Genomic DNA, 14,386 nt, shown 5'->3' with positions numbered 1-14,386 from the left:
ATAATGCAGTACTGACTTGTCTTTCTGTGCCTGGCTCATATCACTTAGCATAATATCCTCTAGGTTCATCCATGTTATCACAAATGACAGGATTTCCTTCTTTCAAGAATGAATAACAATCTATTGTACATATAATATATACCACATTTTCTTTATTCATTTATCTATTTATGGATGCTTAGGTAACTTTCATATCTTGACTTTTGTGAATAATGTTGCAAAGAACATAGGAACACTGATTGTATTTCCTTTGGATACATACCCAGTGGTAGGATTGCTGCATCATACTGTAGTTCTATTTTTAATTTTTGGAGAAATATCCATACAGTTCTCATCTCATAATGAAACCCTTTCTGATCACACTATTTAACACTGCAGCATATCCCCATCTCTTCCCTTGCACACTCCTTTCTACTTACTGTGCTCATTATCTCTATATAGTTTCTCACCTCAAATACACTATGCTATTTCATTTATTTGTTCATTCATTCATTAGTTTGTTTAAGTTTATATTTTACTCCCCATTTAAAATATAAGCTCAATAGAAAACTAAATCCTTGTCCTTTTCAGTATTGTGGCTAAAACAGAGATTTCACAATTTCAACTCATGTTATTTATTCAGTGAATTTTTTAAAACTTTCCAACATTCTTAAGTGCCACTTAATCAATCTTTCTGTCTGTCCTTGATTCTGCTTGTAAATGCCCATTGTCTACTATGTCAACAAGTTGCTGAAAAAGTTAAAAATTCAAATCTTGTTTTATGAACTTGATTAAGAAAAAATATAGATTATTTGATTTAAATCACCTAAATTATGCCTTAGGAGATTTTATGTGAAACAACTCTGAGTGGGTCAATATAATCTGCATTTTCAGATAGCAGTTAAAATTAATATAATCATAACCATGGGTGTTGAAATCTTGTCATCAGATTTATTATCTGAACACAAGTAAACTGATTATTCTTTGTGCAGAGTTGCTCTTACCAAGTTCCTAATGGCTTGACTGGATGCAGTCAGAGCCCATAAATGTCCCTTCATGACTCAACCAGGTTCTACATTTGAATCTGGAGCTAATATACTTTTGGGCAAAAACATTACAGTGTGAGTGAGTCATAGTGTTACATTAATCCTACATGCTGTTAATTAAGAAAGTATTTTTTAAATCTATAAAAGTTAATTATTAAACATTTACTTTAGAGCTTAATGCACTTTAGTTGGAAAGAAACACCTAATTGCTTCATAAACAACTTGAAATATCTTTAGGAGGCTAAAAGTAAATATAGTCAGATAATTACACTTACCATTAACTTCAGCAGTATACACTAAAAAGAGATAATTTATTTATTTTTTAACTAAAAGATTGTACCTATTTTCTTTTTAAAAATGTACAATTCAGTGGTTTTTAGTTCTGCCACAATCACAGGGTTCATAGGGTTCTGCAACAATCCTTACTGTCTAATTTCAGGGAATTTCCATCTACCCTGAAACAAACTTCATGCCCATTCATAGTCACTTCCAGATAAGCTTAATACCTGGGTGATGAAATAATCTGTACAACAAACCCCATGACCCAAGATTATCTGTGTAACAAACCTTCACATGTACCCTTGAACTCAAAAGTTAAAAAAAAATAGTCACTCCCCTTGCCTTTCTTCCCCTAGTCCCTTGCAAGTGTTAATCAACTTTCAGCCTCTATTGATTTGCCTATTTTGGACATTTCACATAAATTGAATCTTACAATATGTGTCTTTTTGTGTCTGACTTACTTCATTCAGCATAATAGTTTCAAGATTCATTCACACTGCAGTGTGTATGAGTACTCCCTCCCCAAACTTTTACTGTTCTATAGAGATACAATTCACATACTAGACAATTCACACATTTAAAGTGTAAAATTCAATGGCTTTTAGTATATTCACAAAGTTGACTATCTATCACCAAAATAAACCTTAGAGCATTTTCATTGTCCCCAAAAGAAACACTGCTCTTGTTAGCCCTAATCCTACAATCCTCCATCCCTCTTACTTCTCCCCACTAGTCCTAGATAACTATTCATGTACTTTTTGTCTCTATAGATTTGCCTGTTCTGAACATATCATATTACAGAATTATATAATATATTGTCTTTTGGGACTGGCTTCTTTCACTTAGAATGTTTTCAAGGTTCAACTATTTTATGACAGGTATCAATGTTTCCTTCTTTTTAAATTACAAAATATTATTCCATTGTCTGGATATATCACACGCTATTAATTCATCAACTGACAGGTGAATTTGGGTCATTTTCACCCTTTGGCTCTTATGAATAATGATGCCATAAGCATTCATGTACAAGTTTTTATGTAGTTATATGTTTTCATTTCCCTTGGATGTATACTTAATTATGAAGTTTCTGGGTCATATGGTAAATATATGTTTAACCATTTGATGAACTGATAAGCCATGCCAAACGGTGTGGTACTGGTATAAAAATAGACACATAGATCAATGGAACAGAACAGAGAAGACAGAAATAAAGCCACATATTTACAACCAGCTCATCTTTGACAAAGTTGACATGAACATACATCAGATAAAGGACACTTCAATAAATGGTGCTGGGAATATTGGAATGCCATACGCAGAAGAATGAAACTGAGCCCCTGTCTCTCACGATACACAAATAATCAACTCAAGATGGATTAAAGACCTAAACATAAGACTCAAAAGTAAAAATACTTGAAGAAAACCTGGCAAAAACTGTTCTGGAGATCCCTTTAGACAAAGAATTTATGACTAAGACCTTGACAGCAGAGGAAACAAAAACAAACAAATGGGACTTAATTAAATTAAAAAGCTCCTTGCACAGCAAAATAAATCAGTAGAGTGAACAAACAGCCTGCAGAACAGGGAAAAAAATTGTAAACTATGCTTCCAGCAGTAGACTAATATCCAGAATATACAAGGAACACAAACAGCTCAACAGCAGCAACAACGACAACAGCAACAAATAATCCCATCAAAAAGTGGACAAAATACATGAATAGGTATTTTTCAAAAGAAAACATACAAATGGCCAACAGGTATATGAAGAAATGCTCAACATTACCAATCATTAAATAAATGCAGATTTAAACCACAATGAGACATCATCTTATACCAGTCAGAATGGCTACTATTAAAAAGTAAAAAAATAACAGACGTTGGCAAAGATACAGAGAAAAGGGAACTCATACATTTTTGGTGAGAATGTAAGTAAGTACAATCTCAAAGAGTACCGAGGTTTCTCAAAGAACTAAAAATATAATAAGGAATAATAATGTCTTACAGAGTAGTTGTAGGAAGTAAAAGAGATAATGTAAGAAAATAATATAATGCACTAGTATGACTACAATAAACAAACACTACATAATTACACTCTTTAATTGTCAGAGATAAAATATATCAACTGAGATGCAAACGAAACTCTCCAACCTTCGCACATATTAAGCAAATTACCTAGAAATTAATTAATGTTATTAAGGGATAAAAAGCCCCAACTAGAACTTTAAACATAATGTTGGCCCATATATAGAAAATGTATCTTAAATATTTACAATTACCTCCAAAGAAATTAAAAGAATAATGTAATAATGCAGGACATTATTAGGTGTTTGCTTTTGTGACTCTAATATATACATTGTCTTTATTGTCTAGGACTTGTACTAAATGGTAGATAAGCTTTGCTGTATTTAGAAAAACATTTAAACAGAGGACAGAAGGCTTAATATATTGTAGCTTCCAAAGGAAATACATGTTTTATATCTAAATTATATTTCTAAATATAAATACAGACTTTTATATTTAAAATATAGCCTTTGAAAGCTTTTGATATTAGGTGGAAATGCATCACATAATCATACTTAAAGTAAAAACTTCAGCTAGGTGTCACATATTTGATGACCAGTTAAGTTTTTACGTCTTGTTCTGGAATTCATTGGCTTCATAGAGACACAGCCTAAGGTTTCACACGTACCATGCCAGTTACTCTTATTTCAATTAATTGAGACTCACTGGGTCTTCACCTTGACTCAACACTCTTTGCTTCTTTATTCTTCTCTGGTGTTGCCTTATTCACGTTGCTCTTCATCACAGAGCTTTTCCTACTGCTGTGCTTCTGCCCAGCCCCACGTGGATGTTGTAGAAAGAAAACAAGGTGCCGGAGAAACACAGAACCAAATCCAGTGTGGAGTCTGCCAACAGAGACCTGTATGGCCTTGGACAAAGCTTTTTCTCTGAGACTTGGTTTCCTCTGCTTATATCAACACCACTTTACTGTATTATTGTGAGGATTTGAGATAATATTGTTAAGCATTTACATGGAGGCCACACATGGAAAATAGGCAATGTTTATAAACTTTTATTTTTATTTGTTAAATGCCAACTGATGCAACACTTAGTCTTGAAAGCTCTGAAGACAGAAGCAGTTTTTTACCTCCTCAAATACACATAGGTGCATTTTATTTGCAGCTCGTTACATTTTTATGTGGCATTTTAGTTATTATGTATAAATTATAGTCTGTGTAGATTATCTCCTTTATACAACTTGAAATTTCTAGAAGAAAGGTTTCCATATTCATATATTCATATTCATGGTGCATATATTCATATATGCACCATGCTTCCAGCCAGGAGCTTATGAATAATAGGTATAATAATAAGTAATTCAATCAGTATTTCTTTAATGGAGCAAAAAGCACTTTCTTAAAAAACTCCTATCAATTTTTAAGTTGGTCTCCTTTGGGTTTCCCCCAATTTCTCCAACTTTTCAATGCCCCACTAAATTGAATTACATAAAACGCCAAATGTTTCACAAAGTTTTCCCTCAAACATGATTTATTTAGCAATCACATGTAATAAGAAATACAGAAAAATACAGCATAATAAAAACACAACAATTGTAGGTTATCATGTTAAAAATTAAATAAAAGAGGTTTCGGTTAAATGAAAAGGCATATAAACTCCGAGATATATGTGTTGGGAATCTGAGGCTAAAAATGCAAAGCAGGACATTCAAGGCGCAGCAGCCTAACCTATCAATCCCTCTCTTCAGATGGCCTCAATAGTGATGTTTGCAGAAAGGACAGGCACAGATAACCTCCACTCTGACTTTCTACTAATTAGTGCTAAGTAGTAGCTGTCTTACAGAGAGGAAAACAAAGGAAGAAATATAAAAGCTTAAAAGAAAAAAAAAAGGCCTGGCGCGGTGGCTCAAGCCTGTAATCCCAGCACTTTGGGAGGCCGAGACGGGTGGATCACGAGGTCAGGAGATCGAGACCATCCTGGCTAACATGGTGAAACCCCGTCTCTACTAAAAATTACAAAAATCTAGCCGGGTGAGGTGGCGGGCGCCTGTAGTCCCAGCTACTCGGGAGGCTGAGGCAGGAGAATGGCGTGAACCCGGGAGGTGGAGCTTGCAGTGAGCTGAGATCTGGCCACTGCACTCCAGCCCGGGCCACATAGCGAGACTCCGTCTCAAAAAAAAAAAAAAAAAAGAGAAGGAGGGAGTGTAGCAGATAGAAAGAGAGAGATTAGGAAAATAAGTACAGCAGCAGCATGACAATTCTTCTGAAGGAGTGAAACTTTTTTTTTTTTTTTTGCACTCTCTCTGGAAGTTTGGTCACAGTGCTTTATAAGTCGCATAACCTGGGAAATTAGGTTAAAGCCATATACAGAAATTGACGAATTCTTTATATTCCTCTACTTTTTAGTAATAAGGTCTTATAGATCTTAAATATTGATAGAAACAAAGTGGATATGCCTCCTACGACATTTGAGAAGCAGTATTTCTATTTACTTCTTTGAGAGATTCTAGAGCTTTACTGAAAGACAACTGGCTCAAATAGGAACAACAGTAATTACACTCCCCAGATAGACTCTATTTTAAATGCACAATATTTTCTAGCTGGTAAATAGCTTGTTTTAAAAAGACATTAAAAGCAGTAGTTACAGTCTCTCCATAAATAGAAATAAAAAGTCCATTTGAAAGGACAAAAAGTAACCATGATGTACATATCTATAAATGTTTTTCCCAGCACATTATTATAGATCAATCTTACTGCTTACATTTAAAATATCAATTACATTGTAATGTTTATGATAGAATTCAATTATTAAGCTGTGTTTTGCACAAGATTCAGGTGGCACTAAAGCCAAGGATCTATTCACAGAACAATTAAAAGCATTTTATACAGCCTACATTCAAATATGTCTTAAATTACAATGATGCATACTAACTATGCATATAGAATATGGCTTACACATTAAAAGAGATCTAAGTTGTGAGTTATAAAATCTCACCACTTAGGCTTAAAAGCTCCCGATTGTACCCTTTTCTAAAATATTGCTTAACATTGTGGAACCCAGGAAGGAAGCAGGTGCAGCAGAAAACTCATTAGGATGGATGGATCCTCCTTTGCATGATTTCATTGATGGCTACTCTTGATTCTTTGCAGCCAATTTTTACCTTTCACAAAGATAAATTCACTGAAGCTCACAATCATTGCAATGCTTGTACAGTGAAAAGTTACAACATCTAATTGTGCTTGACCTTTCTTGTCAGATAACACATAAAGGTAGTTTTTCAGCTTTGAGCAAAGGAAAGCGTTTGCACATGCTCAGGCAAAACATGACAAGAAAGCAGGGCCTCTGAGGGCTGCAGTTTGTTTCTGTGTAGTAAAATATAAAAGTCACGTCAAATAATGTTATCTGTACAGAAAAGTGTGAGTTTTCATTTTCATAGACATTTTTGAACACACACACACACACACACACACACACATTCTTGTCTCTTATCTCTTGACTGGTAATGTATTTTGTTACATTCTGATGGGATAAACATCCCACTGGCAAATTTCATTTTCCATTCTAGTGTCTGTCTCCACCAATGGCTGATGGTCTTGTTATCATGAACTGTAGATAGCATGTGACTTACTTGTAACCACACCCATGGAGGTAATGCATTCGTGCTTTGAAACCATGGGGCTGGACGCAGGCTGGTACACGGATTCAGAGGAAGGTTTCACTGCCATTTCCCAGTATGAGAGTTTACAAATGCAGTGTTCATCAGGCCACCTAGCTGGGGATCTAATGCTCCACTGTTGGATTGTAGCATTGCTCTGATGCTTCAACCAGCTCCTCAGCATCCCGCCTGTCATTCTGTTCCCATGCATTTAAAATAAGAAGGACAATCTAAATAGTCTCTTCCCCAGCAGAGCAAAAAATTTTTTTTCCATAATGTTGTTTTTGCTTCCTTTTCTTTAAGACCTTGAAAAATTTATAGTTATAGCACTCTGTGTAAGACAGTGCAAGGAAGTAAATTTTAAAATATCCCATCTTCTGCACATGCATTGCACAGTCACTATGACAGGGTAAAAGCAAGAAAAATTAAAAACTGTCCGACTTTTGTCTCAAAAATTTCTCTGGCTTGATTGAAGAAGGCCAAATTGTGGAGGGAAAAAAATGGCAGAAGCTCTGGCCAAAAACTCTGATAAAAACTTGAGTGTATTTATTTGACCAGAGTTGCTAGCTCAAAATTTATGTTCTTCTTAATTCCTTGTATAGGAGTCAATTAAAATGGCCCAATCCAATTCTATGTTGAACAAGAAGCTATAGCTTTGTGGAAAGTTGAGAATTTAGGATGTTTTCATTGTCCTGAAATAAAATCCAAATGAAAATGTAGATCAGAGAAGGAAGAGTGGGGAGTGGTTGGGCACATGCTCATCAAAGAGTACACAATTTCAGTTAGATAGGAGGAATCAGTTCAAGAGGTCTACTGTAAAACATGGTTACTGCAGTTAAAAACCAATGCATCATATTCTTGAAAACTGCTGCTAAGAGAGTAGATTTTAAATATTCTCCCCACAAAAACAGATGAGCCTGTGAAGTAATGTTAATCACATATGTTAATCATACGTTAATCAGCTTGATTTGGCCATTCCACAATTTCAAAAAAAATGTTCACACCATTTTTATTTGTGAATTTAAAAATAAATAAATAAAAAGAAAAGAAAACATAGAAACTGAAGGTCATCACTTAGTCATACACAGGTATCAATTACTGTGTGGCAATTCACATTGCACTTTACATACCTTGTCAAAAATAAGGGATTTCTTTTTTTTTTTTCCTTACTTTTTTTTGTGAGACAGAGTCTGGATCTGTCGCCCAGGCTGGAGTGCAGTAGAGCCATCTCAGCCCACTGCAAGCTCCGCCTTCCTGGTTCATAATACTCTCCTGCCTCAGCCTCCCAAGCAGCTGAGACTACAGGCACCTGCCACCACGTCCTGCTAATTTTTTGTATTTTCAGTAGAGATGGGATTTCACCATGGTAGCCAGGATGGTCACGATCTCCTGACCTTGTGATCCACCCGCCTTGGCCTCCCAAAGTGCTGGGATTACAGGCATGAGCCACCGTGCCCGGTCTGCTTTCTTTATCTACTATCTTTCTAATAGAGGGTGGTTTTATACCAGTTGGAATTTCTCTTCCTATTTCTGCTCTGGGTGTGTGTGCATGTGTTTGTATATGTGTGTGTTCAATCCCAGTAAAAACTGGTTCTCTAGATCAGATAGGCATATAGGCCTGACAGGTAGTGTAAATGAGTTAAGTGGGCCAGTGTGAGTGTAAAACAACTAGACTCACAGGGACCATAGTCAACTAAAGAACATAAGCCCTGCCTAAAGACATTCCAAAAGATATTTTAAATCAGTGTGAAAGCTCAGGCAAGTCTACTGACTAAATACAGCCCACAAATCATCAATTTTTGATCTTCTGTTGTATAGCCCACAACATTAAACAGTAGGCTGTGGTCACCATAGGGAACGCTTTCCTCCCAGTGCATAACAGGTCTGACAGTGGCTTGCTTTTGAAATGCCAGAATCTCCTGACATATCTTTCAAGAAAGATCATGTGATAAATGATATGCCATTAGCTTTTTAAATAATCAAGCAGCCTGGGATTATATATCCAACCATTCTATTTTATTTCCTTTAATAAACAAAAACATAAAAGAAAAATTTAAGCAAAACAAAACACTTTCATGGACTAAAATCTCTTAGAAATGGTGGTGAAATTTTACAACAATGTGAAAAGTAGATTTCAAGGGCTTTTTTCTTGTCCTAAGTGTAGTGTTGCACATTGATTTATGAAATCTCAACACGGCACAGATTTAATTAGAGCTCAATATTTTCTGGGAAAGTGCCTCACAGTGGCACCTACACATTGAGAACAAAGCAGGCAATGGCTTTCAGAGACATCGCCAGGCTGCTATAACATCCTACACTTTCTGTGATTGCAGCCAGCAAAGAATTAGCTATCAGTCACAAAGAAGGTGTGCTAAATTTGCAACAGAAACCCTGCAAGCCAAATCTGACCCTCAGACATATTTTTTCTTGTCCACAAAGCATTTCAAAAAACTTTGAGTCAACAGGAAAAATTGGAAGAGTTTACATTAAGAATTTTTCTTAACCACTAGAAACAGCTGGCAACACTGGGCCCTTGCTCTTTCAGAGTAAAAATCTGTCAGAGCCAAAGAGTGGCTGACTGTAGCCTTCAGATTGGGGGTGCTGTGTCCTCTCTGTTTCCAGGACTGATCACTGCCTGCTATCTCCCAGACACCATGCCTGAGTCACAGTTGCCAATTGTCACCACTCTTTGTTGTTTTTAGACCTTGTCCACTTCCCTCTTTTAAAAGACCTACTTGTTTTTGAAGCTATGTGAATTTCTGTCTGAAGTTTGAATAAAGATATTCCAACAATTAAACTTTGCACCAATTAACTTTGAGATAATTCCTTTAACATATATTGAAGGACTGTATCAACTCAGTTGCAGCAGAATTCTACTGAGGTTACATAATTAGTGAACATACAAAATTTATAAGGTGCTACTGAAGACCACATTTCCTGAAAGACTGTGCACCAAAGACAGGGCTTTCTCAAACTGAGAAGGAAGCTAAATAATTTAATTGGCCTTGACAGAAAAAAAAATTGCCAAATCATCTACTCGGGCTTAAATATTATATTTAGTTTGAGGGGGCCGCAAACTGTTCTAGTTTTGGGTTTTTTTTAGTTGAAAAGTGTAAAAAGGGGCCGGGTGCAGTGGCTCATGCTCACGCCTCTAATCCTAGCACTTTGGGAGGCCGAGGCAGGCAGATTGCCTGAGCTCAGGAGTTTGAGACTAGCCTGGGCAACATGGTGAAACCCCATCTCTACTAAAGCACAAAAAAATTAGCCAGGAGTGGTGGCGTGCACCTATAGTCCCAGCTTCTTGCGGGGCTGAGGCAGGAGAATTGCTTGAACCTGGGAGGCAGAGGTTGCAGTGAGCTGAGATCGTGCAACTGCACTCCAGCCTGGGCAACAGAGCGAGACTCGGTCTCCAAAAAAAAAAAAAAAAAAAAAAGAAGGAAAAAGAAAAATGCAAAAAGGTACTTCCTTAACTGCCAACTGAATCTCATCAAAACCTTTTCTGATGAAATGCCAGACTCTTACTTACAGTTATACATTTATATATATACACACACACACATATATAGATATACAAATGTATGCATATAAATTGCCTTAAGTATTTTCATACAATGAACAGTTATTTTTACAAATGTATTGGTAACCTGTTATCTACACACAATTTTTGGAAAATTTTCATAAATATTTAAGATCCGTTATCATAAATGTCTAGGAAATGTTGATCCTAAAGTTTTGTTTGGATGCGATGTGATGTATACTGGCTTGAATATGACCTGTAGGAAAAATTCTTAATTTTGTTGTACTTGGTTTTATAAAGATACACATTTGCCAACAAAACCCTTTGTGACTTAAAGCATCTATAAATATTCCACTGAATTAGTTTTCCCTAAAATATACCTCTGGGGCTTCACTGTGTATCATGAGGACATAAGGAGTCTTCTAAAATGATCATGGGCTCTCGAGGTAATAAATTTATAGTCTGGATAGACAGTAGGGGGAGGAACTGATGTAGCATATAAAACAATATATTTGTTAAAGATAGACATGGGTTTTCATTGCTGAATAGTCACTTTGAACTCGATTTCTTTCCAAGCTTTATATACAAAATAGGGATCACACTCACTAACTCTGGAATCGTTGAGAAGATTCAGTGAGATAATATATACAAGATGTTCACCACAGTGCCTGACACTTTATTGTTGCTATTAATGAAACTATTCTTATGAATAAAAGACAGTTTTACAACTAACTGTCTTTGTAACTCAAGAATATTGAGGAAGAAACTATTTTAAAAGCAAATCACATTTTAACACTTTCACATCTGAAGTAACAGCTGTGGAACTAATAGCAAGATCTCTAAGGTTTGGAATGGTACCCTCAGCATTTTCTCTTGCCCCAACCCACCACCCCAACAACAGGATGTGTTACAACACTTGGATTTTGTTCTTTACTTCTTCTTATTTTTAGTAGATATTAAGACATCTCGATTGTAAATACACATCCCTCCTTTCTAACTGCCCATATCTCCGCCATCGGTTCAAGACAAGTGAGTTCTCAATTTTAGTGGACAGAAATATCAACAGACTGGCTTATCAAAAATTCAAATTTTCAAGGCATCACTCCCAGAGTTAATAATTTGATAGACTGAAAACAAGCCCTAGAAGCTGAATTTTTAAAAAGAGAACCATAAATGCACATGTTCACAGATTTTAACGAACATGATATTTGCTTTATAATATGTACTTGCTTTGTTTTAATTACTGGGTATAAACATATTTTTACATGAAATAAAACAAGAAATCAGTCTAAAACATTTATATTTCCTACATGACATGGAAAAAGAAATGAGGATTAAACATTCCCATGAACTTATTTATTATTATTATTATTATTATTATTTTGAGATGGAGTCTTGCACCGTCACCCTGGCTGGGGTATAGTGGCCTGATCTCTGTTCACTGCAACCTCTGCCTCCCAGGTTCAAGCGATTCTCCTGCCTCAGTCTCCCAAGTAGCTGGGATTACAGGTGCCTGCCACCACACCCAGGTAAGTTTTTTGTATTTTTAGTAGAGACAGGATTTCACTATGTTGGCCAGGCTGGTCTCAAACTCCTGACCTTGTGGTTCGCCTGCCTTGGCCTCGAAAAGTGCTGGGATCACAAGTGTGAGTCACCGCGCCTGGCCATTTTTAAAATTATTTTTAAAGAATGAAAATTTCAGTCCCAGTAAATATAATTTTTGTTGATTAACAAATTAAGAACTCTTTGAAAAGGTAAATACTTAAAGTTTACCTGTTAAGATTTTGTCTCAAAGAATTAATAGAGATTGTAAAAAAAATCTAAGAAGGCATTTAAATAAGATAATTTCATCTCTAATGGTATTCTGCAAACCATTTATTTTAGAAGTTAAGTTTCTTGTCTATAAAATAAAATTACCTCTCATGTTCAAAATGACAGAAATCTTTAAAGTGTTTCAGGCCTATGAATGTGTCTCATGTTTTTCTTCAGCATTTACTAGGTCTTCTGAGTTCTTATGAAGATCAGGTTCACCTAAAAACATAAGGAAACAAAACCAAAACAAAACAAAATAAAGCTTTGGAAAAAACTAATAAGATTAGGAGACTGAAGAACTTTGTAAAATGTTGAAGACTGAATTTTACAATGAATTTTGTGGCACATGTTTTCAAAGATACCAAACACTTTCCTTTCAGCCTCTGGATCTACATAGTATAACAAGCTGTCTTTTGTTGGTTACATAACTTTCTCAAGCTGCGATTTAATCTGAGAATACAGAAATAAAATAGATGAAACATGTTTAAACATTATTAAATCTCATGTAAAAAATCATGTGTTTTTTTCTGAATATTTTTTAATGGAAACAAATTCCTTTAACTAAACCTTCTAATGATCAATGTCTTTTACCACACACTTTTTAGTTGGCATGAATTTTTAAAAATGAGTATGAAAGGATAGTAGTGTTTAAGATACAATCTGTCAAGACAAACTAATCTTAGAATCACTCAATTTCCATATAAACTGTGAAGAAAAATAAAATATTAGCATGGAAAAATCTTTCAACATTTCTGGAGAGGTTGTAGAGAATCTATGAAAACAGAAGTATAAAGCAAAATGTTTAGATAAAAGAGTCTCATTACATAAGTAACAAAGTAAACAAAATAAACAAAAATTAATTTCTGAGTCAATTACTTGAAATATCTTGATAGTTCAGGAAATAGTCACACATAATGGAATGTTCTTTCTGTCTGAAGTTTGAGTAAACATATTCTAACAATTAAACTTTGTGCCAATTAACTTTGTTATAATTCCTTTAACATGTAGGATTGTATCAACTCAGTTACAGCAGATTTTTGTTGAGGTTATGCAACTAGTGGACATACAGAATTTATCAGATGCTATTAAAAAGCAATTTTGTCTTTAAAATATGGAGGGTGGGGACTTATCTTCTCAGCCAAGATAAAAATGTCAGGTAGTCTCATTACTTTCCTGATCATTCTTAGAGAACTAAAAACATCCTGTGATCACATTAAGTTGCCAAAGTCTCAAATCAGACAATAGAAGGTCTGGTCTCATGTAATACACATCGTCAAACAAAGATAAGACTCCTTTCCCACCTTGGGTTTGTTACAGAACCCAAAAATGGTGCATGTGTGTGGAGCGGGGTGAGGTGTGTATGGTTGATGTTTCTCTCATTTCTTCTTTGCTCTCTCTCCACTGGCTACTTTGGACTCCTGAGCAGGGGAGAGAAGAAGGCTAAGAGGAGCAGCAGTGTTGTAGGATGGCTTTGCACTCACTAGACCTGGCAGGCATTTACAGCTGCCTTTATTTTCTTATAAGAAGCACACTCATGGGCTCTTAACGGACTTCTTGCCAAGGACCATGGCTTTTTACCAGGTTGGTAAGACCCATGAATCTCTGGCTTCTTTGCAATGTCCACAGCTCCTGTAAATTTGTTGGTACATTTCCAGCTTCTGTCAGCTGAGGTCTCATCACCCTTCCAAATGTGGGTGGGTACATTTGGTTCACATGACACACTCTTGAGGCATTTGTTTCCATAAATGACTGGAAGAAAAGCTGAAACCTACACAGCTGTCTCTCTTTTGGCTCACCTGCTACCACTTAACTCTTTAGATCTCTCAGGTAGGAACTAGATTCCATTCCCAGTATCTTCTTAACTTCAATCTCCCCAAGGGTCTTGGTGAAGTTCTCCTCCCTTGATTTGAGGTGAAGAAGGAAGCATTTCTACACTTTTCCCAATAGCAGATAAGTTTTTAAAGAAATCCTCTTCATAAATCTTTTTTTCGAGCTCAATAACCTGACCCTTTCGTTTGTTTGAATTGGGAAAGGGTTTTATGCATCTTATTACTGAGTTATGAATCTTCTTTGAAATTC

The 14,386-nt window shown here is 35.7% G+C and overlaps 1 protein-coding gene across 2 annotated transcripts in view; it reads right to left on the bottom strand.

Annotated features, from left to right (window-relative positions):
• Positions 1-12,412: 12,412 nt before the first annotated feature.
• Positions 12,413-14,386, bottom strand: part of PDE1A (phosphodiesterase 1A, calmodulin-dependent) — a 386,517-nt gene continuing 384,543 nt past the window's right edge. For both annotated transcript variants that reach the window (XM_011956690.1, XM_011956693.1), the window contains one exon: positions 12,413-12,526. In XM_011956690.1, the coding sequence (XP_011812080.1) occupies positions 12,456-12,526 (71 nt within the window). In that variant the 3' untranslated portion in view covers positions 12,413-12,455. The remainder of the gene's footprint in view (positions 12,527-14,386) is intronic.

The sequence above is a fragment of the Colobus angolensis genome, unplaced genomic scaffold, assembly GCF_000951035.1.
Source record: "Colobus angolensis palliatus isolate OR3802 unplaced genomic scaffold, Cang.pa_1.0 Scaffold421, whole genome shotgun sequence".
Taxonomy (NCBI): domain Eukaryota; kingdom Metazoa; phylum Chordata; class Mammalia; order Primates; family Cercopithecidae; genus Colobus; species Colobus angolensis.
This window is presented reverse-complemented; position numbering and strand designations above follow the sequence as displayed.